Below are 25756 nucleotides of genomic sequence, written 5' to 3' on the forward strand. Positions count from 1 at the left end.
GAGTGCATTGCACACAGACAAAGAGAGAGGAGTGCTTCAAAGTCTGTAATCTGCAGGAACATGGAAACAAGTGTGGCAAAGCTGTTCAGATGAGTGTGTGAGACACAGAGCCAGAGCCGGAGGAATACAGTGTCACAGCTCAAGCACAAGACATCTGTGTACCTGAAGGGGTCTCGCTCCGGATTAGGTCATTTTAAATGGATCTTTAGAATATGTACTGTGTGTGTTGTTATTTCTGAATGAATAAATGTGTTTTTAAAATAATGGTTTTCTGTCTTCATCATGTGACACTTAAGACTGGAGTAATGGCTGATGAAAATCCAGCTTTGTGTCAGCAATAAATGACAGTAAGTAAATTAAAATAGAAAACCAATTCTAAATTATCAAATAAACCTTGATGAGCATAAGATACTTCTTTCAGAACACACACACACGCGCACACAGACACAACTACTAAACTATATTTGATGTGTAGTACAATTGTAATAGCACAAGTTGAGTTTAAGTTCAGTTATTTCTAGAGATTATTTGAGCATGGAGCACAAAAACAATAAACAAGGATACTATAATGGAGGATAAATTGCATGATAAATATACACATGCGTGAGTTTGTGTGTGTGAATGATAAATCATAAAAAATAATTCTTAAGAATGTTGTTTGAAACAGTTGAAGTCTGTCACCTTTTAAATGTTGACTTTCCAGGCCTTAAATAATACATTTCCCCACGTTCAAGGTTTAATCGCACCTGCGAACAGCTATATTCCACACCTCTCTCCTCGATCATGTAAAAATCAAGACAAAAAAGCCACAAAACAAGAGTTTACTGAGTTTAAAGTCTCTTCTGCACAGGTTCTGAATTCTGAATTTTGAGATTCCATCCTGATCAAACTATGAAATATTCCTGATGACTGAAACTAATCTGCTCACACCAGTCACTAATATACTGGCATCTGATTCGTCATCATCTTTTCCTGTTTCAGATGATTTCCTGAAATAATTTTTCTTCTGCAAGTTGATTTCATCACGACTCTAATTTGGCAGCTAGTTTTTCAAATATTATAATCAGTTTGTTTTCTCTAAGAAAGATTAGAAAACAACAAATATTCAAGTCAGTGAATATGCATTTATGGCCAAAGAAATGAGCAGCACGTATTTAACCCATTTCTTATTTTAGGTCATAACTTTATTTTATTCAGAATCATAGAAGCATCTGTTTATTTGAATGTATGAATCCATGTCTGTGCACATGAATCATCCGGTGGTCTGCTGGCACTGACACTGACGCATGAGTCCCGCCAGCAGCTGGGCTGTTTGGGATGATGATGATGATGATGGCTGGAGTTTGTGGGATATCAGGATGTTCCCCCTGCAGCCCATGGCCTCTCAAAGAGGAATCTTTCATGGCAGTAAGCTGCGCTCCCAAGGGCCGCTCAATTCCACGGATGGCCCTAAGCTACATTCATCTTCAGAGGCGCTCAATGTCAAACACCTGCGGAGGACGTGCACCTGGAAAACAGATCCGACGGGAATATCCCACACTCCAAACCCTCATCTGCTCACCTCAGCGTCTGAGCTGCTCTTGGTGCTGATTGGACAGAAAACACTACAGATGCACCAATTGACTGGCCAGGGACTATAATTAGCCAGTTTTCTCCATGAACGTCCATTTTGACGTCACACTTACAGCAGCTGATCAAGAAAAAAAGAGAGAGACTCGTGCAGAAATAAAAACAAATGAGTGCAACAACACCCACAGAAAGTTATTGATGCATACTGCGGTAAAAATAATAATAATAATATATGATTTAGGTACACAGCATTGCACAACCAAGATATTTAATCCAAATATCAACGCGATTGCAATGTGAGACTTAATTTATACAGTGGTTCAATAAACTAAGTTAAAATGAAGTGACTTACATTTTAGAAACAATACTGACTATTCGCTCAACTTCACTGATGAAAATTGTTCCAATCAAAGCTAAGCAACACAGCGGTGCTTCGTAACTGAATGAATTCATGCTTTTGAACGAATCAAGTGAGTCAATGATTCAGAAAGCCATTCAGAAAAGACATAATTTCCCTCATTTCTGAATGAATCTGCCATTTAAACGAATCAGTTGAATGAGTGACTAAATTACTCAGTCATTTGAGCATCATTGCATTTTTTCCAACATTTTTATTTTGTTATACATATATTAATATTATAAAAATATTTATGCATTTGAAATGCATTTGTGTGTGTGTGTGTGTACACTGTAAAAATAATTTTTTTAACTTGTATATAAAAGATAGCATCAGTTTTTACAAATTTTACAAACAAATACTATTATGTCTTTTTACTTCAAAATATCACGTTTAATTCAATAAGTTACTTGAGGTTTCGTTTATTTTACTTAAACGCATGAGTAAATTCAAATGGACCTGCCTAAGTAGAAATTAAAGTTAAAACTAATAAGTATATTTTACCTGGAACCGTTTGTTATGTTTACAAGGATTCTTTAAGTAAATATCAAAGTTGTGATCCCATATTTCCCAACATGCAATGTGGCATGAATAATTAACAATGTACACTGTTTTATGGTTGCTTTTGTTGTTAGTTGTTTAGTTTAGTTGTTTTGTTTTAGTAACATACTGTTTTGTGACACCTGGAGTTTATTTTCTACTCAAAGTGACCCATTCATACTCAAACACTATTCACTGATTGTTACTGTCATTGTGTGTGGTGTACCAAGTACTAAGGTCTCTGTGTTCATTTGGCTATTCATATTATTGAGTGAGCATATTATCTTGAAGGATAACATCCTGTCTACATGCTTACTTGCATTTTTATAAGTGAACCACATGCTATAATAGCATGGTTACCTTATTCAACGCTTAAGCTTTACTTAAAATATACAGTATTGTTCAAAATAATAGCAGTACAATGTGACTAACCAGAATAATCAAGGTTTTTAGTATATTTTTTATTGCTATGTGGCAAACAAGTTACCAGTAGGTTCAGTAGATTGTCAGAAAACAAACAAGACCCAGCATTCATGATATGCACGCTCTTAAGGCTGTGCAATTGGGCAATTAGTTGAAAGGGGTGTGTTCAAAAAAATAGCAGTGTCTACCTTTGACTGTACAAACTCAAAACTATTTTGTACAAACATTTTTTTTTTTTTCTGGGATTTAGCAATCCTGTGAATCACTAAACTAATATTTAGTTGTATGACCACAGTTTTTTAAAACTGCTTGACATCTGTGTGGCATGGAGTCAACCAACTTGTGGCACCTCTCAGCTGTTATTCCACTCCATGATTCTTTAACAACATTCCACAATTCATTCACATTTCTTGGTTTTGCTTCAGAAACAGCATTTTTGATATCACCCCACAAGTTCTCAATTGGATTAAGGTCTGGAGATTGGGCTGGCCACTCCATAACATTAATTTTGTTGGTTTGGAACCAAGACTTTGCCCGTTTACTAGTGTGTTTTGGGTCATTGTCTTGTTGAAACAACCATTTCAAGGGCATGTCCTCTTCAGCATAGGGCAACATGACCTCTTCAAGTATTTTAACATATGCAAACTGATCCATGATCCCTGGTATGCGATAAATAGGCCCAACACCATAGTAGGAGAAACATGCCCATATCATGATGCTTGCACCTCCATGCTTCACTGTCTTCACTGTGTACTGTGGCTTGAATTCAGAGTTTGGGGGTCGTCTCACAAACTGCCTGTGGCCCTTGGACCCAAAAAGAACAATTTTACTCTCATCAGTCCACAAAATGTTCCTCCATTTCTCTTTAGGCCAGTTGATGTGTTCTTTGGCAAATTGTAACCTCTTCTGCACATGCCTTTTTTTTTAACAGAGGGACTTTGCGGGGGATTCTTGAAAATAGATTAGCTTCACACAGACGTCTTCTAACTGTCACAGTACTTACAGGTAACTCCAGACTGTCTTTGATCATCCTGGAGGTGATCATTGGCTGAGCCTTTGCCATTCTGGTTATTCTTCTATCCATTTTGATGGTTGTCTTCCGTTTTCTTCCACGTCTCTCTGGTTTTGCTCTCCATTTTAAGGCATTGGAGATCATTTTAGCTGAACAGCCTATCATTTTTTGCACCTCTTTATAGGTTTTCCCCTCTCTAATCAACTTTTTAATCAAAGTACGCTGTTCTTCTGAACAATGTCTTGAACGACCCATTTTCCTCAGTTTTCAAATGCATGTTCAACAAGTGTTGGCTTCATCCTTAAATAGGGGCCACCTGATTCACACCTGTTTCTTCACAAAATTGATGACCTCAGTGATTGTATGCCACACTGCTATTTTTTTGAACACACCCCTTTCAACTAATTCAACTAATTGCCCAATTGCACAGCCTTAAGAGCGTGCATATCATGAATGCTGGGTCTCATTTGTTTTCTGAGAATCTACTGAACCTACTGGTAACTTGTTTGCCACGTAGCAATTAAAAAAATATACGAAAAACCTTGATTATTCTGGTTAGTCACATTGTACTGCTATTATTTTGAACAATACTGTATGAGTAATAACATCCAAAAAGCCATATGCCGTCACCTGCGTGCCGTGCAATAGATTCATTTTGCTTCATTAAAGGGGTCATATGATGTTGTTTAAAATAACATTATTTTGTGTATTTGGTGTAATACAATGTGTTTATGTGGTTTAATAAAAAACACATTATTTTCCACTTACTGTACATTATTTTTTCTCCTCTATGCCCGGCCTTCTGAAACACATCGATTTTTTACAGAGCTCATCTGAAAAGCGAGGTGTGCTCTGATTGGCCAGCTATCCAGTGCACTGTGATTGGCTGAATACCTCAAGTGTGTGACGGAAATGTTACACCCCTCACTATACTGTGATGTGTGTCCCGGAGCACAGAGACTAAACCAATAAAACCCATTACAAACAAGACATCTGTCACATCCAGTGGGGATATAATTACTGATTATAATGACTTTTTTTACACTTAGCTTAGCGTATCACTGTGTAAACAAAACCAATTCTGCATTTGTGATTGGAGAAACAGCTAAAAACAAGCTCTACTCTACACTGCTCAAAACTCATGTTTGAATCATCAGTGGCAAATTCTTTAAATATGAAAATGTACTTACAGACTGTGAGTCAGAAGCACCAGACTGTCCTCGCAAAGTTGGAATTGCCCCCCTTTATAGAAACAGCCTTTGAGCACAGATCCGTTGTAGACTACTCTGCATAAAATGTATTTGGGTTGAACTGCTTTGGAACAGTGCTGTAAATACAATTTAACCACTGATTTCCAGTAAACACACCGCGTCACTCATGCCAGACTTGGTTGTGGGAACCACATGTGACGACCCCAGGCAGGACTCCACAGAAGAGAGTTTGTTGTATTTCCTCAGTGACCAGCACGGATCAGCTCTAGGCATGAGGAAGCGGATATCATCCTCACCAAACAAAGTATCTTCACTTTCACAACAAAACACACAGCGTCTATACAACATGGCGCCGGCGACAACAATACTACAGAAATAATAAAAGTTACGCCTTCTATCTTTGCGTGAACATTGGGCCGGCGTTATGCAAATCATCCCAAATTGTGACAGACATGTGGGGTGTGTTTATAAGAGCCGTTTTAGGAGGGAGTGGTTGAGTCTTAACATTTATAAAGAATATATCTTTAGTCTTGGCAACTTTGCAGATCTTCTTTATGCCCCAAGAGCTTGCTTGGAAATCACATCATATAACCCCTTTAAGGTTAACAATTAATCGATTAATTGATTGTTAATTTAAACGACGATCGATCATGGAAATTATTGAAAATTGACATCCATAACTAAAACTCAAATCAAAATCCTAAAGTGTTGAGTTAGTTTTGGCAGTGAACAAAGCCAGCATGAAGATCAGCCAAATAACAGCATTAGGTGAACACATCAACACTGGCCCTTGACCAGTGCACTCACACATCTGTTAGGATTCAGGTGGATTACTCCATATAATGATCCTGATTAGGGCCTAATTGCTAAATCTTTAGTCTGTTGAGTTAAAAGGAGGTAAACTGCCCTTAATATCTGTGAAAACAGCTCTGTGTCAAACAACAGGCCGAACTTTGAATTATGGGCTAGTTTAGACTCACCGTTTAAGGTCTGAAAGGCTTTCCCCAAACTAAATACACCATCAGATGAAAACGAGCTTCGAGAGGCTCTGCATCTGAATCACGATCTACACTCCTTCAGCAAACACACGAAAACCAACTCCACACACATTCACCACAACACACACTTCTGATCAGACAAGTGCATCTCTCATGTTTCTGAAAGAAGTCTCTTCTGCTCATCAAGGCTGCATTCATTTGATGAAAAACTACAGTAAAAACACTGAAATATTATTACATTTCTAAACATATTTATATTTTATAGGCCAAAGAGGACGAAGTTAAAAATCGTTCTCATTTTTTAATAACAAAGATAAAAGAATGACTAAGATTACATTACAGCTACGCATAATATACAAATTAAACAAACAGTGCTTTATTTTCAGGTACAATAGGTGCATTTAGCAGGAGCATTCAAGAAACTGAATGAACAAATATAAAATTACAACACTCGTCTCGTCGCTTCATAATGTTACGGTTGAATCACTGATGGCAGATGGACTATTCTGATGATGCTTTTCATACTTTCCTGGAGCTTGACACTGTTATTTATTTGGCAGTCTCAAGCCTACTGGTTTTCATCCAAAATATCTGTGTTCATTCATCTTCAAATAGTGCATGATAGATAGATGTATCACTCAGATGAAATTTAGTCTTCAGAAGATCACAATAATTGACTGATAACAGCCTTGAAAATGCTTGTTTTCAGTTAGCAAATTAATTCCAATTTCATTTAAGCATTTAACTGAAGTCTAAGTCCAGCCCAATTTAAAGAAGGTTTAGTAAAGTGTACACTATTAGTGTTCAGACATTCAGAAGCAAACAAACACAGTATAACTGGGCTCATAATCACATATTACTAGCACTATATACAGTATTTAGACACTATTTTACACTTAGTGCACTGCATGCACAAGTTCTTTATGACTAACCACATGAAGAATCTGTCCTGCACTGAAAATATATTTATATTCTACACAGAAATATCAAAAGCAGCCATACTCAGCTTGTGCTTTATACAGTATTGTTCAAAATAATAGCAGTACAATGTGACTAACCAGAATAATCAAGGTTTTTAGTATATTTTTTATTGCTACGTGGCAAACAAGTTACCAGTAGGTTCAGTAGATTGTCAGAAAACAAACAAGACCCAGCATTCATGATATGCACGCTCTTAAGGCTGTGCAATTGGGCAATTAGTTGAAAGGGGTGTGTTCAAAAAAATAGCAGTGTCTACCTTTGACTGTACAAACTCAAAACTATTTTGTACAAACATTTTTTTTTTCTGGGATTTGGCAATCCTGTGAATCACTAAACTAATATTTAGTTGTATGACCACAGTTTTTTAAAACTGCTTGACATCTGTGTGGCATGGAGTCAACCAACTTGTGGCACCTCTCAGCTGTTATTCCACTCCATGATTCTTTAACAACATTCCACAATTCATTCACATTTCTTGGTTTTGCTTCAGAAACAGCATTTTTGATATCACCCCACAAGTTCTCAATTGGATTAAGGTCTGGAGATTGGGCTGGCCACTCCATAACATTAATTTTGTTGGTTTGGAACCAAGACTTTGCCCGTTTACTAGTGTGTTTTGGGTCATTGTCTTGTTGAAACAACCATTTCAAGGGCATGTCCTCTTCAGCATAGGGCAACATGACCTCTTCAAGTATTTTAACATATGCAAACTGATCCATGATCCCTGGTATGCGATAAATAGGCCCAACACCATAGTAGGAGAAACATGCCCATATCATGATGCTTGCACCTCCATGCTTCACTGTCTTCACTGTGTACTGTGGCTTGAATTCAGAGTTTGGGGGTCGTCTCACAAACTGCCTGTGGCCCTTGGACCCAAAAAGAACAATTTTACTCTCATCAGTCCACAAAATGTTCCTCCATTTCTCTTTAGGCCAGTTGATGTGTTCTTTGGCAAATTGTAACCTCTTCTGCACATGCCTTTTTTTTAACAGAGGGACTTTGCGGGGGATTCTTGAAAATAGATTAGCTTCACACAGACGTCTTCTAACTGTCACAGTACTTACAGGTAACTCCAGACTGTCTTTGATCATCCTGGAGGTGATCATTGGCTGAGCCTTTGCCATTCTGGTTATTCTTCTATCCATTTTGATGGTTGTCTTCCGTTTTCTTCCACGTCTCTCTGGTTTTGCTCTCCATTTTAAGGCATTGGAGATCATTTTAGCTGAACAGCCTATCATTTTTTGCACCTCTTTATAGGTTTTCCCCTCTCTAATCAACTTTTTAATCAAAGTACGCTGTTCTTCTGAACAATGTCTTGAACGACCCATTTTCCTCAGCTTTCAAATGCATGTTCAACAAGTGTTGGCTTCATCCTTAAATAGGGGCCACCTGATTCACACCTGTTTCTTCACAAAATTGATGACCTCAGTGATTGAATGCCACACTGCTATTTTTTTGAACACACCCCTTTCAACTAATTCAACTAATTGCCCAATTGCACAGCCTTAAGAGCGTGCATATCATGAATGCTGGGTCTCATTTGTTTTCTGAGAATCTTCTGAACCTACTGGTAACTTGTTTGCCACGTAGCAATAAAAAAAATATACGAAAAACCTTGATTATTCTGGTTAGTCACATTGTACTGCTATTATTTTGAACAATACTGTACAGTTGAGGTCAAATGTACATACCCCTTTTCTGAATCTGTACAAATGTAAAAAATTATCATCAAAATAAGAGGGATCATACAAAATGAATATAATTGTTCATTTAGTCAGACCTGAATAAAATATTTCATATAAAATATATTTGCATATAGCCCACAAGAGAAAACCGTAGTTGAAGTTATAAAAGTGATTGTATAAATTCTCCTACTGTTTTCTAGGGATGTAACAATGAACTGCGAGCCGGGTGAAAATCAAATCAAATATGTGATGATTCCAACTGTTTGACTGCCAAACTAATCCAGATACAACTGAAGTAGGACTTTATATGAATGTATTTCTGAGGGGAACGGTCTTTATTTTATTTTTCATCTCGCTCCTGAATGATGCTTATTAAAGTAGTGTTCATAAGCGCATTGCTGCTTTGTTCACAGCGGCAACCAAGGAAACGCTGTTTTTTTTATATAAAATTATATTATATTTAAGCAAGAATTGATCAAATGTAAATGTATACAATGAATGCAAGGTAAGTTGCTTGATACAAGAAACAATCTAAAGTAGTCTGTCTTTTTCTTACATAAGACACAATAACAGAAGCATTTTTGTAGTCTTATAAAATACACCTAAAATATAGAATCAAATCTATTTTTATCTATTAAATCTAAATCTATTTTTTTTAATCAAATCGAATAAAATCTCAATCTGCAAAAAACGTTCGGGAATCGAATCAAGAAGAATTCACAGAGCAGCTAAAAATGTCCACAATCCTCCTGAATTGAGGGGAAATCAAGGGAAGCGTTTGAGCAGCATTCAAATAAAGAGCATCATTAGAAGGTCATAAAGAGCGTAATGCTGATGGCCTCCAGCGCGTCATTCCCAACATGATAAAACAGAAGGTCTGGAAACACAAGAGCGCTTTGGGAATCAGCCGCTCTGGCCATAATTACCCTCCTGACAGCCGTGCATGATGCATTAATACAAGAACAGCCTCCACACAGTCATCCGGATTCACCCCGCAACTCAGCAGCCATTCACAGTGAAAGAGGGGAAAACACGAAAACACTGCTTTATCAGGATCAAACCCCACTTCTGTCAACACACACACACACACCAAAGAAGAAGAGAATGACACCTTATCAGCTTTCAGTTGTTTAATGTCTTTAATCATTTTCAAGGGTGCCACTTTCACAAACTATTAATAATAAGAAATGGCAGCAATTAACCTAATGAATGCCACCTGGCTAATGGAGCGCCAGCATCGTCATGTGTTCTGATAATAATGAGCGTTTGCCTCAGATCCATACGTGAAGATCCCCTCACATCCGTCAGAGGAACTCAGTTTAGTCCTAATGATTTCAAGGCCTTTAGTAAGTAAATTTACAGGAGTAAATGTAGTTTAATGTGCACACAACTGTTAGTGAACTTCATGACACGACTTCAGTAAACATCTGGAGAAGGAGGCGTGCGTAAACAAATCTGCAGCGTCGGTCCGAGTGTATAACGTCTGATAAGCCCATCTTACCAAGATTTCCCCCCGAAGTCAACATTCATCACTAAAGCAAAAGCGCCTGTGTTTGTGCCTCATGCTCTACATATGCAAATCGGTCTAATTACACATGCAGATAAGTGCAAAGGAACATCTGCCTCGCCTCTTCGACAGTCAGATGATGTTGAAAACCTCTTTCTGCTGGAAGCACAGTGCATTCAGACGGTCTGAAGGTCTTGTGCTAAAATTACACACAGCTAAAATAAGTATTTGAGTCTGGAGCCATAATAAACAGCGTGAAGCACCGTCATGTCAGGTTATGGTCATCAGAGAATATTTGAGCTGAAGTGAGTGTGTCATTTCACAAGACAAATTAAACCCAAAAGTGGTTTATGTTTTAATAATAGTTTCATGTGTCTATGCTTGATTACCTTCTCTTTTTAATTGTAGCTTGATCTCAAATTCTTATCAGATGAATAAATCAATGTGACATCAGTTTAAAAGCACATTTACATGATGAAACACTCGTTCAAACCAATATTAGAAAACACATCTTACAAAATATCATATTTCCCCTACATTCCAAGTCTAATGTTTTAATTGTTATTTATATGCTTTAAATACATTTTAATAACTGAAAAACATCAACTGAATTTATAACACTATATATACACACTTTTTTTTTTGATGTGTTTTTCTAGATTCTCTTTTTTGACTTAATAGAAATGTATTTCCAAAAACAGTAGTACTCAAATGAAAGAAAGACAATTTAAATTAATCTTTAAAAATGTAAATCAATGGAAACTGAACAGTTATTTTCTGAACCTTTAAAAGTGTCAGACTTCTAAACCTCCTAAAATGTCCTGTATCTGGCGTTTTCCTCTCTTGAAGTGCATGACAGTTCTCATACATCATGTAAATATATTTATTGCTTTGACTGTTTATGTTCAATCATGTAAAATGCCTGCACACTGCTGGTCAACTACATTTACTGTAGTGTGATTAAACACTTTATAATAAGACATGTTAACTTTAACACATAAGGTACCATGAACTAACAACGGACAATACATACAGTAATCTATAAATAAAAGTTAATGTTAATCATTTCTGCAAAAACGTATACATTTCTCACATATGTAGCCTATAGATGAATGATTCCTCATGCATGAACTGCAATCCACTAAACCATGGAGAGTTTGTGAATACAGCAGAAGAGAATCTGTTTAACTGTACAGGAGATGTTCTCCAGTGTCTCAGACACAGACACATACAACACAGTCTCAGCGCTAATTATGATCGGCCATGAAAGGTGGCTTTCTGTGACAGGACATGTTCAAGTTATTCTGGTCTGGCCTCCAAGAGTCATTACTGCAGTTCTCCTGAAAACTGTCAGCAAAGCAGCTTACGCTGACCAGCAGCCTCCTGCCTGAAGCAATGCCCATCTGTTTCCAGCACTGCAACTGATCGCAGCACGCTAACACACAACCCCAGGCCTCACACGCGTCTTCATCACGTCTCACACGCTTCTTGCTCGCATCTCCATCACATCTCACACACTTCTCACTCGCGTCTCACACGCGTCTCCATCACGTCTCACACGCTTCTTGCTCGCATCTCCATCACATCTCACACACTTCTCGCTCGCGTCTCACACGCGTCTCCATCACGTCTCACACACTTCTTGCTCTCGTCTCCATCACATCTCACACACTTCTCGCTCGCGTCTCACACGCGTCTCCATCACATCTCACACGCGTCTCCATCACGTCTCACACGCGTCTCCATCACGTCTCACACGCGTCTCCATCACGTCTCACACGCGTCTCCATCACGTCTCACACGCGTCTCGCTCGTGTCTCCATCACATCTCACACACTTCTCGCTCGCGTCTCGCACGCGTCTCCATCACATCTCACACACTTCTCGCTCGCGTCTCCATCACATCTCACACACTTCTCGCTCGCGTCTCCATCACATCTCACACACTTCTCGCTCCCGTCTCACACGCGTCTCCATCACATCTCACACACTTCTCGCTCGCGTCTCCATCACATCTCACACACTTCTCGCTCGCGTCTCACACGCGTCTCCATCACGTCTCACACACTTCTCGCTCGCGTCTCACACTCGTCATTTTACGCGTGTATCGCTCGCGTCTCACACGCCTCTCCATCACATCTCACACACTTCTCGCTCGCATCTCACACGCGTCTCCATCACATCTCACACACTTCTCGCTCGCGTCTCCATCACATCTCACACACTTCTCGCTCCCGTCTCACACGCGTCTCCATCACATCTCACACACTTCTCGCTCGCGTCTCCATCACATCTCACACACTTCTCGCTCGCGTCTACATCACGTCTCACACACTTCTCGCTCGCGTCTCACACGCATCTCCATCACGTCTCACACACTTCTCGCTCGCGTCTCACACTCGTCTCGCAAGTGTCTCACACGTGTTTCCATCACATCTCACACACTTCTTGCTCACGTCTCCATCACATCTCACACACTTCTCGCTCGCGTCTCCATCACATCTCACACACTTCTCGCTTGCGTCTCCATCACATCTCACACACTTCTCGCTCCCGTCTCACACGCGTCTCCATCACATCTCACACACTTCTCGCTCGCGTCTCCATCACGTCTCACACACTTCTCGCTCGCGTCTCCATCACATCTCACACACTTCTCGCTCGCGTCTCCATCACATCTCACACACTTCTCGCTCGCGTCTCCATCACATCTCACACACTTCTCGCTCGCGTCTCCATCACATCTCACACACTTCTCGCTCCCGTCTCACATGCGTCTCCATCACATCTCACACACTTCTCGCTCGCGTCTCCATCACATCTCACACACTTCTCGCTCGCGTCTCTATCACGTCTCACACACTTCTCGCTCGCGTCTCCATCACATCTCACACACTTCTCGCTCGCGTCTCTATCACGTCTCACACACTTCTCGCTCGCATCTCCATCACATCTCACACACTTCTCGCTCCCGTCTCACACGCGTCTCCATCACATCTCACACACTTCTCACACGCGTCTCCATCACGTCTCACACACTTCTCGCTCGCGTCTCACACTCGTCATTTTACGCGCGTATCGCTCACGTCTCACACGCCTCTCCATCACATCTCACACACTTCTCGCTCGCATCTCACACGCGTCTCCATCACATCTCACACACTTCTCGCTCGCGTCTCCATCACATCTCACACACTTCTCGCTCGCGTCTCCATCACATCTCACACACTTCTCGCTCCCGTCTCACACGCATCTCCATCACATCTCACACACTTCTCGCTCGCGTCTCCATCACGTCTCACACACTTCTCGCTCGTGTCTCACACGCGTCTCCATCACGTCTCACACACTTCTCGCTCGCGTCTCACACTCGTCATTTTACACGCGTATCGCTCACGTCTCACACGCCTCTCCATCACATCTCACACACTTCTCGCTCGCGTCTCACACGCGTCTCACACGCGTCTCGCAAGCGTCTCACACGCGTCTCGCAAGCGTCTCACACGCGTTTCCATCAGATCTCACACAGTTCTCGATGGCGTCTCACACACCTCTTGTACACATCTCACACGCATCTCGCTCATAGTAATAGAACAACACCACTCATCACTGTCAGGTCCAAAACAGTGGACCAATCAGAAGATTCCGGAGGCAAAACATTTTCACCTTTATTATGATCGGACAAATCACATCTGACAGGAAGTGGTCCTTCTTTGTTTTTTTATTTGGTTGTTTTCTGGCAGAGGTGTCATTCTGTGTGCTTTCTAAAATACTTATTTTACACACATTTTACACTTGTTGTATAATAACAAGACATCTTTAACCTGCCTTTATCAACTTAAGGGTTTAACTAGTGCAAGTGAAGAAATTCTGCTAAAAAATACTATCAATTTCCTACTGTAAAGTAAAATAATCATTGTGAATATTAATTAACACTTATTTTTGAAGTGCAGCTGTAACAACAGTAATGTCTTAGGGGTATGACAATAAAAGTAATAATAATAATTTATTAATGTTTTTTTTTACACACAAGTATTATTATATATTATAATATATTGTTGTTTATAATGGTTTATAATAGTATTATATTCTAATAGTCTGGCTTCCTTAAGCATCAGTGTAAAAGTAATGTAGACTGAAACACTGCATCGAATCGAAAAAGAGGCTCGAGGCAATGTCAGTGCAAAGGTTTTTTATTTTATTTTGTGTTTTTACTTTATTCAGTTCTGGACATGGGAAATGTGTTTGAACTCTTCATAATGAACTCTGTGTGCACCAGATTGAGGAACTTAACTTTCAGACGCAGACCGAGAGAGACCAGCCCCTTTCATGTGGGACATTATTACCATGCTATAGAAAACAGTGCACATGATTTTAGAGTTTCATTCCGGTTCTCACAAATCAAGGATGCTTTCAACACATCAGCCTTGACACCCTGAAAATGCAATCTCGCTCACAGCCTCCTCTTTCACAGGGCTGTTTTCCTCTGGTGTGAGGATATAAACGCTGGCAGCTCTGTGATTACAGAGAGAAGCCACAGGCCTGAGCTGACAGATCCACTTGTGTTCACACTGAGAGGAGAGGAGCGCACTCCAGGTCTGACGTCACTGGACACGCGTCTGAATGCAGCACAGTCCGGACACTTTGACCATCTGAGCATCCATTGCATCACTTCTCTATTTTATAACATGAGCATCTCAAGTTAAAATAACTAAATGTTTTAACACTCTGTGTTGTTGTTGCTCTACACTGAAATATTTTCCTTTATTTGATATGACCTAAGGTAAGGGCCTGCAATAATATGGTTTGACCAGAGTGGCACTGTAGCACAAAACTGTAATTCAGCCTTCCTGCATGCAAACCAACTGGGCTGGGATAATAAATTGATGCATTTCCATTTGTGGATTGATTCCGAGATTTTCTGAATGCATTAGGGGTGGCATGGTTCGATTTGTGTCACGGTTTTAGATATGGCCATTCAAATGTAATGGTTTTCCATAACTTAAGCTTTAAAGTGTTTCATCTAGGTCGCCAGTAGCAAACAATGGAGCAATTACACAATTTCAGGCATTTTATCTGCATTATATCTTCTTTACAGAAAAAAAAAATCCTTATCAGCGGCATATTCGCAGATACGATTAATATCGGCAACAGGCTCATATCGTCCGATAATATCGGCAAAACTACATTGAGAAGTACATTATACTGTAAAATAGTAATATACAGTGGCCTGTCAAAGTTCGGGAACCCCTAGCAGAAAATTTAAATAATTAACACAATAACAGAGATCATACTAAATGCATGTTTTTATTTAGTACTGTCCTGAGTAAGACTTTACATAAAAGATGTTTACATATAATCCACAAGACAAAAAATAAAATATTAAATATTAAAATAACCCCATTCAAAAGTTTGTGGTTCTTACTACTTTGTGTTAGTGGTGGGTAGTAAAGGTCTTCACGGAGGACCTTAGACCGGAGGATCACAACACCCCTCAACTGAATCTATTAATTCAGATCCCGGGTCTGTTTAACATTGTGTCGCTCGGACTCGGAGAACACCCGGCCGTCATCAGAGTCAGGCAGCGCCGTTCATGTGTTGTTTTGTAACTTTCTTGTAAAATTGTGATGAGAAAAGGTGGGGGAAAAAAAAGATGCAATGACAATTTTTTATTTAGAAGGTGGGATTTATTCCACTATACCACACTTTGCAGTTTCTCAGTCAGTTGAACCGTCTTGTTGTTATATCTAAAAACATTTGATCCAACTCTGCTCAGAGACACAGAGTTGATATCAAATAAGTGAAAGCTACCGTTCGCAGCCATGGCCTGGATGAGTAATCGTTATTAATCCACGGCAAACAGTCTAAACTATTAAACAAGTTGACTCAAGATACAAAAAATTTTAAACTGCAAAGTGGCATTTGTCATCCGTCACCGTGACAGCAAGTGGACTTCTGAAGCTGGAATAATGAGTAGATTAAGCTTTTCAATTGGCAAGAGAGGAATAACACGGATGGAACTTTCTTGGCAAGGAGGATTGTGTGCATCATCACAGTCAGGTACAAGGGAGAAGGCTTCTTACATTAGGCAAGACAAAAAGTTTAATTTTTGCAGCAATTTGCTGTGGAATGTGTGCCGATTGGGTTCAGTCAGGTCTGTGTGTTCGGGTCTAGTTTTCAAATAGCTGACGGCCCGCGCCGGTTCCAGGTAGTACATTTTTGACATTTCTCAGTTCTGCACAGGCCCGGGTCCAACTTTCAAAATAATAGACCGGTCCGGGTCGTTTCAATGTGGCACATTTACGGGTCTTATGAATTTTTGGACCCGTGTAGACCTCTAATAGGTGGTATGACCAAAAAGTAATATCACAGTATTTTTTTTTATTATTATTATACTGGTTTCACGGTATATGACGGTATATTTTTTTTTCCATGCATGACCAGATGTAAACCACATTTTCTACTAATTGAGAGAGGAATAGGCTTCTGCAGTAGACAGACTTAGAATGCCATATTTTACTCTAAATAGTGATGAAACACGACCCATTATACATTATAAAACACAACATTGTCTGATAAACTGAACTGCATGTACAGTAGATGTGGTAGGTGTAGGTGGTTATGGCTAGATTACTTTTTGTCTCATGCAGCACACGGCCTGCGTCTGAGTAACAAACAAAAAAAGTGCATAATATTAACAGACGAACTATGCTCATATTTATAGTTCCAAACACTCAATCAGGTTTTTTTACTCATTTGCTGACTGCAGGGAGTTAAAAGTTTTGTAATTTGAAGATCAGGATAAATTGTACTTAATTTGTTAAACCGCGTCTTCTGTTGCTTACAAAGGGCAGTACTAAATGGGAAAAAAATTAAAACTAAATAAAAATTTGGACATGATCATCCTGTTCAAAAGTTTTATTGTTCTTAATGCAACGTGTTTCCTTCTGGAGTATCGGGGAACGTTTGAACATTTTATTAATAGTTGAGCCCTCAGTCGTCCTCAGTGTGAAAAGATGGATCTCAAAATCATAAAGTCACTGCTGGGTTCAAATATGCAAAATATTCTGGAAAATGGAAGATTCTGCAGGACATGGAGGATTTTCCTGAAGAACAGAGCTCAGTTTAACTGTTCAGAATAAACAAGGGACTCATGAACAACCATCACAAAACAGAAAGGGTGGATCATCCACACAGTATTAAGAACCAAGGGTTCACTAACATTTGAATGGGGTTATTTTGATCATTTCATTTTTTGTCTTATGGACTAAGTGCAAACATTGTATGCAAGTTATCTTTCTCAGGACAGTATTAAATAAAAAATAACATGCATTAAGTATGATCTCTCTTATTTTGTTAAATTATTTACATTTCCTCCGATTCTGCAATGGGTTCCTAAACTTTAGATGCCACTGTGTGTGTGTGTGTGTATATAAATAAATAAATATATATATATATATATATATATATATATATATATATATATATATAAATATATACTAATCACACAGTTGTTAATTGCTGTCTCTTCTGGGTGCTCAGGTTCCCACAGCACAGTCTGCGTCTGAGTTCATGAAACAGCAGCCAAACCACACACAAGTGACGCTGAAGCAGTCAGACTCAGCAGGCCTGGTGAAACAGGCTGGTTACCGTCAGTCCCACTCGGCCGCTGGATTAACAGGCATGTAATGTGAGGATAAGGATAAATAATCAATGAGGAGCGCTTCTGCGAGTGTGCCATCACAAACACACCGTCTGCAGCCAAGCAATCAGCATATCAATGGCACCTCGCACTAGACAAACCCCCGATAACAGAGAAATTAACAAATGCTTGACATTTGCTCGACATCCATTATTCTGACACTTCTTCAGGATTTCAAAAGCCTGAGTGCATCCTTAATCAAAATTCATATTCCCCAAGCGAGCCACTGGCACCATATTGCAGCCCGCCTCAGCGCTGATGAAAACGGCACATTAGGGCCCTTTCAGACGCATTAAGGCCCTTACTGTGTGTATATTCAAACACGCCCAAACGGGGAGCATCTGCACGAGTCCCGCTCACAACATCTCCAGTAGTCCTCCTCATTCTGGCTCCGGAGACACATGCAAACTGGGTGGAACTGCATTTTAAAGAGGGCCGATCATTACACCCAAATTCATTCATGGGGTTGTACGGGGCCTGGCCGCGGCCCCTCTCAGGGGAGGAGTGACAGCGCCTCATAAGATCCGGATGGCACTCTTAAGAGTGCTTCATTTCCAATTCTAATGCTGAGCAGTCAGAGGACAGGCCCGGCTGATGTCACCCTCACCATCTCGGCCTGCACCGCGCAGGATTTGCATGAGTCTCTATTGTGAGGCGGGGAGAGTGACAGCATGTGTCCAATTCCCGTCCCTCCAGAACAGCCAGAGCTCGGGCCGCGCGAGGCCTGGATGACAGATGACTCCTAACATCTGTGTTACAGGAGCGTCCGGCAGACTCCTGACAGGAGGATACGCTGCTTACATGCATACGCTGCAGACGCATGAGGATCTATTCAGATCAATGACTGCACAGATGTCATTTAATCACAATTAACTGCATATTAACATCTAAAATCAGATATGTATTCATATGTTGAATAAACAAAATAAAAGGGGGGGTGGGGGTAAATAGTAGCATTTTTGTTTATCATTTATTGAAGAGAAGATTATTAATCTTAATGACTAATGGATGCTGTCATCAGGTTGCTAGATTTCGGACATTGGTTTCTGGGGTGTCCTGGCTGATGGTAAAAGATGCTTTAATTCTTTGTTTTTTCTGTACTAAAGCATTAAAGGTGTCATATGATGACGATGCTAAACAGAACATTAGTTGGTGTAACGCTATGTGTTTACATGGTGTAAGGCTCAAGAAGCATTATTTTCCACACACCATACACTATTGTTTGTGAAGAGTCACAGTGTTTATTTGCGTGTGGTTTTCATGCTCCTCTGCGTCCGCTGTGAGTTTAACATGCATTTGGGAACACAACACGCACCAACTACACTTTACTTTCTCAATCACAAAACGAGAGTAAGTAAAGTCTTGTGATATTACACGTCATCACTGTCAAACAAATAAAACACTCACTGTATTTACACAAATAAGCATCTGAATGTGTTTAATTGTTGAAGTATGACCCTATCAGAGGACTTCCAGCTGACAGCTGCAGTAGATGATCAGAGCATCAGGGAGATCACTGGAGGAGACCTCAGAGCAACACCTCTTCCTCATCATCTCACATGAGATCGTCCTGAAAAATCATTCTATGAGAGGTTTAAGATGTTTAAAGCTGTAATGACAATATCACAGTGGAATGGTATCACTGGAATGTTTTTAGTATTACTGAAAGACTATTCTAGTTTTTATTAATATTTGTATTTCTTATTTTATTTAAACAAAATTAATATATTTCATTTTTATTTTACTTAAAGATTTAGTAATTTTGTAGTGTATTTTTAATTTGTATTAGTTTCTGGATGTTACAGTCTATACCTATTTAACCATCTGTGTGTTCAAGATGACTTCTAATGTTTTTAAAGGAACCCTCTTCTGCTCACCAAGCCTGCATTTATTTAACACAAAACACAGCACATATATACAGCTCATAAATTGACATGCTCCTTGCAGAATATTTCATACTATACAACATGTTTTATGTCAGTCATTTTGTTTTTCTTTTAATTTTCTATGTTTTTAATATTTGTTGTAATAAACTATAATAACCCTTGCTGGAATCACTTTCGAACACTGACAGCCAATCAGAATCCATCCTCCCTTAAAGAGCTCCAGCGCATTTAAAGAGCAGACACAAAACTGCAGCGTGACTATAATAAACAAAACATTATCGTCCGCTGGTCTGGATGCTGCTCATTTAGTTATATAACATGACTAAACAAAAAACTGTATATTCAACAAAACATTCCACACACATCACAGTATGAGTATGGCACCTATAGGTGTGTGTGTGTGTGTGTGTGTCTGTCTGTCTGTCTGTCTGTGTGTGTGTGTGTGTGTGTGTGTGTAAGGACAGGCTGAGGTTAAACATGCAGATGGGATGAGCTCAGGGCCGGTCTGACAGAACGGATGAGGAACGACAGAAGACGGCAGTATTTCGGGAGGCCTGCTCTGCCTCTCGTATGGAGTGGGGGGGGTGTATTGGCAGGCCTGAGCGCATGCTAAGAGATGATGGATGGCCCAGTCAATATGTTGTGTCTTAAGAGCCCAGATTCCTGCCAGCCCAATCACGAAGCCTCCAGAGCGCCCCAATGATTGTGAGAAAACTAGGGCTGCACAATACTGAAGAAGAAAACTCACATTGCGATATTTTGTTTTTATGCAATATACAGTATATTGCATTATGGAAAATATAGATATAAAAATCAGCAGATGACTTGAATAGCTCTATTTGGGGAAAAGAAAATAACTGTTTAGGATGATTTTGCAGTAGGGTTGCAAAGGGGTGGAACATTTCTGGAAACTTTCCAAAAATTCACAATAGATACCAACAGAATCCTGGAAAGTTTCCTGACAGACTGCAACGGTTTGTGTTAAAAATCTCAGTTTGTGTTTGACTGAAGAAACAAAGTCACCTGCATCTTGGACGTCCTGGGGATGAGCAGCTAAGCATCACATCTTTGGGTGAACTATCCCTTTAATTATGACATCATTCTCTCTTCTGACTGCAGTTATCAGTCTCGCTCAGTTTTTATTTCCTTTGATTCAAAGTCATGAAAACAGTATTGTGCAGTTGTTCTTTTGATATTTGAGCAAATGGGAATGTAACAAATATATCTGTGGTACTCTGTCATTCCCTGCTCTTCAGTTCACATAACTATGAAGACTTCCACTGCAGAGAAACACAACGTGAGCAAGGTCCCTCAGAGGGAAAATAACACAGTCTTCATGGTATAAATTAAATTAATAAAACTGTGTTAACGCTAAAGTGATTGTCCTGTCTGTTTTGTTGTTTGATCAACATTCATGACACAGAAAGCCTGGGGAACATTGAACTAAACATTAAATAAAAGATGATGATTTGAGAAACATCAGTTGTTGTTGTTTCTCATGAAATAGAATTAAATTATAACCATTTCAAGTTACACAAAATAAATAAGTAATAATAATAAATAAAAAAAAACAATTGGGTGAACTATCCCTTTAAAGTAGTCCAATTTTTCTAAATAAGAAACTGAAACTGCCAGCAGGTGACGGTAAATGTCTTTATGAGTCGTTTATTGATTCGATGCATTCAGTATTCAGTAAACGGCTCTCTTTATGAATGGGCTTTGAATCATTATTCACTGGATTCATTCAGAAACTAAACAGAGACACAACAATGCTGCAGTGTCTTTACAGGTGTGATGATGTACAGGTCTGGGGGCGGGGCCTGTGCGTTAACTAGTTAGTTATTAACGTTTTCATAAAGAATTAACTAAAGTTGAATGCGTTGAACATCACACATCTTGTGATCGATGCTGAAACAATATATTGGATCTGGTCAGTGTTCTTAGCTTGGGTTTGGGTTGTACTCTGAAGAATAAAGTTAAGTGCTGGACCTGTCTGCAAGACAAAACACAGCGCGAGCGCGAACAAACGAGGCCATATATCAGGACACTCCTGGAGGACAGTGGCATATAAAGCAGCACATCTGGGGCACGAGACTAACACTACATTCTCTAAAGTGCTGACGCCAGTGAGAGCGTAGTCCTGCGGGACGTCCTCTATCTGTGATTACAGCACCAGGAAACAGGAAGCTGCTGCTTCATATGACTCTCTAAGTGACCTCTGAAGAATGACGCCGTCTCTGGGGTCTGACGGGATTACATGTGTTACATTCAATAAAGACACGCTCTTACTGCCACGAACACACACACTCACACACACACACACACACACACACACACTCACACACACACACACACACCTTCACACTCACACTCACACTGCGATCTGACTGCAGATTATTAGATTAGAGTTATAAAATACAGCGTTGAGCTCAGATGTGTCAGGTTTTGATGTTTGCTCTAATAAAACATCACAGTAAGGAGTAGGGCTGCACGATTCATCAAAATAAACTCATCATTATATGGCTTCGTCCAAAGGTTTTTGTTTAAACCAGTGGTTTTCAACCTGTGGTCCGCAGCCCCCCACGGTGGTATTGCAGGTGGGACGCCAATTACTATTAAAATAAATAATATTGTTATATGCAAAAATGTCTCAGTCATAACATAATAACATCATTTCATATATATAATTAAATAACAAAAAATAAATAATTTAACGCGGTAAAAGGCTAGAAATAAAAACGTGCAAAAATAATTCATATCTAGCACATGAGCGTAGAGAGAATTGTGAGTGCACAGGACGCAGTTTAAGTGAGAGGAGACACGTTTTAAGTGCACACACTCTCTCCTCTTATCGAGAGCAGCGTGTATCTGAGCGAGCACGACCGGTTTTGTGACAGAGCAAAGGAAATCTGCGTGCGAACAGAGAGATTCGTGCTCGTGCATTATTTCAATGTGCTTTCGCGTTATATTTATGCGCTCTTGCTGTTGACCGCATACACATACTGTATACACACTGCAAACACCTGAGGCACCGCTACAATTAATGAGCTCTATGAGCAATGCATGGCAAAAAAGAAAAAAAAGGTCCCTGGACACGGGATTTATTTATTTTTTTATTTTTTTTAAGTCTATACATTTTGTTACACCTTTACTATAGTGATAATTTTTACTTATGTCTGTTCTAGAGACGAAAAGAAATTGGTTTTCTTTTGGAAATATGTTTCAAATTAATCCTGAATGCATTTATGACAGTAAAAGCATATCGGTGTGTGTCACAATTAGGGCTGGGCGATATATAAAAAAAAATGATATCTCGATATTGTCAAAATGTTTACGATATTCGATATATATCTCGATATGTTTGCATTTGCATTTAAATAATAAAAAAAACTGGATTTTCTTTTGCCCATAAAAAAAAAACACAAAAAAAAACAATTTAGATTAAACAGCTTATTTAAGCAGTTAAAAAAATCTAGACTAAGAGATCACTTACTGCTTTTTATTAAATGAATACATGTAGGCCTATATGTAACTGAAGCAGTGCAAATTAAGTACAGTAAGTGCATTCGGTCAACTTTTTAGTGCATGCAATTCACAATTATACTATGCAGCTGGGATAAGTATTTTATAATAATTTTTTTTTTTTTACAAGTTTTTAAGCTACGAACACAAATCTGTCAACTGTCTGTGGTTTTAATAGAAGCTCTGTGGCATGAACCTATGTTCCTACTGACATTAAAAACCCTCTTAGATGGGGAGCTAGTTGCTGAAGCACATAGCTATTTCTTATATATTAATATATATAAATGAATACCAAAGACTTTTGCATTCTCTCTGTCTATTATGGAAACTGGTAAACATATCAGTGAAATTCCCCAATAGTAATTCCAAATGGCCATAGCCTATGTTTCTCTATTCAAACATCAGCGGTCGAGTAAGTGCATTTATTTTGCGATCACAAATGCAAACAATACAGTTGAGATCTCACGACAGAACACAGACCGGCTGAACGACGCTTTCATTAGATCGCTCAATTCCAGCTTGGTAGTGTTTTCAGATTATCGTCGGCAGCTCTTCCGCAATGAGGAGTGAGCACGTGTGCATGGTTGCCAGATTGCTTCAAATAAGCAAACACCGGCCAGAAAATGTATCCTGGTAACAGTGCAGCTCTGATTCGGAGATTTAAACTCTTGTTATCTGGCAACCGCTATCATTAAGCTCTCATAGTAGAGGGGCGTAGAGCAGTAACAGGTTCCTTTTTTGGATATTCGGCGGGTTCTTTTGGGAAAGTATGCTTGAATTTGAAATATTCGATATTCCCGATATATTCAAAATTTACATCGTCGTCAAAATTATTCCGATACTATCGCTAATATTCGATATATCGCCCAGCTCTAGTCAGAATCGCAAAATTGATCGAAGAAATCACGATAGGTTTTTTTTTTTTTTTTTTGTCCATATCGCACAGCCCTAGTCCATTCAATAATACAGTTAACAATCTAGCTTCGGAGTACGAAGTTATTAACCCAACAATAGCGGGGTCAGTTATTTTTTTATTTTTGAAGTGGGCCGCGCAAACATATGTGTGTGGTTGAGTGGGCCGTGAGCTGAAAAAGGTTGGGAACCACTGGTTTAAAGATTATTTTTTGTTATTTAGTCTTTTTTATATTGTTAATTAGCAATAATAAAACTATTATTATTATTCTTTATAGCTGTGTTGATATAATCATAACATTTTGGCCAAACGGTACAGCCTTAATCAAACAGTAATATTCCTGATTTTGTTTTTATTTTGTCATTTTTAGATTTTTATTTTGTAATAATAATTATATTGTTATTACTACTACTATTATCATTATTATTATTATTATTATTATTATTATTATTGACAGCCACATTGATGTAATCACAAAACTCTGGTCACATTAGGCAGCCATACAATAAATCAAAGTAAATCTTTTTCTTCTTTAATTTGCATTTTAATCACTTTTGTCTCTCTTTTGTTGAGGGTCAAATCGTGCAGTCCTAGTAAGAAGGACATCCGGTTTATTATGAGAAAATGTATAATATATGAGTTGGTGTTTAAAGCACAAAAATAACACACAAATATATTTAACCAGCCTGCCTTAAACTCCAGCAGCGCAATGATGATAACTTAGAGATGAGCGATTTATCGCATGCGATTGTAACGCGCATTTCACCAGTAAAGCCAGTTCCTGATTAGCGCTACATGTCCATCACCTGCTTTCAAATGCACTTAATAGACAGAAATACGCAATATCACGTTCATTATCAAAGGCGATTCATCTGGGAAAATGAACGTGATATTGCGTAGCTTGTCAGTGATCTATGACTCTGTCTATTAAATGCCGCTCCATTTGAAAGCATGTGATGGACATTTAGTAGAACCAGCTTTACTGAAGAAATGCGCGTGACGATCGCATGCGATATATCACCCATCCCTATGATAATGTGTGTCCACGACTTACAGCAAGCTGTGGTTTCACTTGTGATTCACCAGTGTGGGGGTGTGTGTGTGTGTGATTCACCAGTGTGTGTGTGTGTGTGTGTGTGTGTGATGGAGCTCACTGAGGGAACTGAGTCTGCAGTGTCTTCATGCTCTGTCTCGTGGGTCGCAGCTGCTCCACGAATCTCCCGATCGCTCTGTACTCGGCTCTGCAGATCTGCATCTGATTCACCCTCTTATCTGGAAGAACGAGAACACACACATGAGACCCTGGAGCACTAAACCAGTCACACGGTCAAAACAATACACATCATCCCTCCATTGATGTCTGGTTCGATATTTGTCTGAGATACAACTATTTGAAAATCTGGAATC

At 39.3% G+C, this 25756-nt stretch overlaps 1 protein-coding gene across 4 annotated transcripts in view; it reads right to left on the reverse strand.

The window, feature by feature from the left end:
- The window catches only part of cdin1 (CDAN1 interacting nuclease 1), a 100247-nt gene that overhangs the window by 73682 nt on the left and 809 nt on the right, over positions 1-25756 (reverse strand). For all 4 annotated transcript variants that reach the window (XM_052579813.1, XM_052579812.1, XM_052579815.1 and 1 more), the window contains exon 2: positions 25504-25621. In XM_052579813.1, the coding sequence (XP_052435773.1) occupies positions 25504-25621 (118 nt within the window). The remainder of the gene's footprint in view (positions 1-25503; positions 25622-25756) is intronic.

The sequence above is a fragment of the Carassius gibelio genome, chromosome B17, assembly GCF_023724105.1.
Source record: "Carassius gibelio isolate Cgi1373 ecotype wild population from Czech Republic chromosome B17, carGib1.2-hapl.c, whole genome shotgun sequence".
NCBI classification, from domain to species: domain Eukaryota; kingdom Metazoa; phylum Chordata; class Actinopteri; order Cypriniformes; family Cyprinidae; genus Carassius; species Carassius gibelio.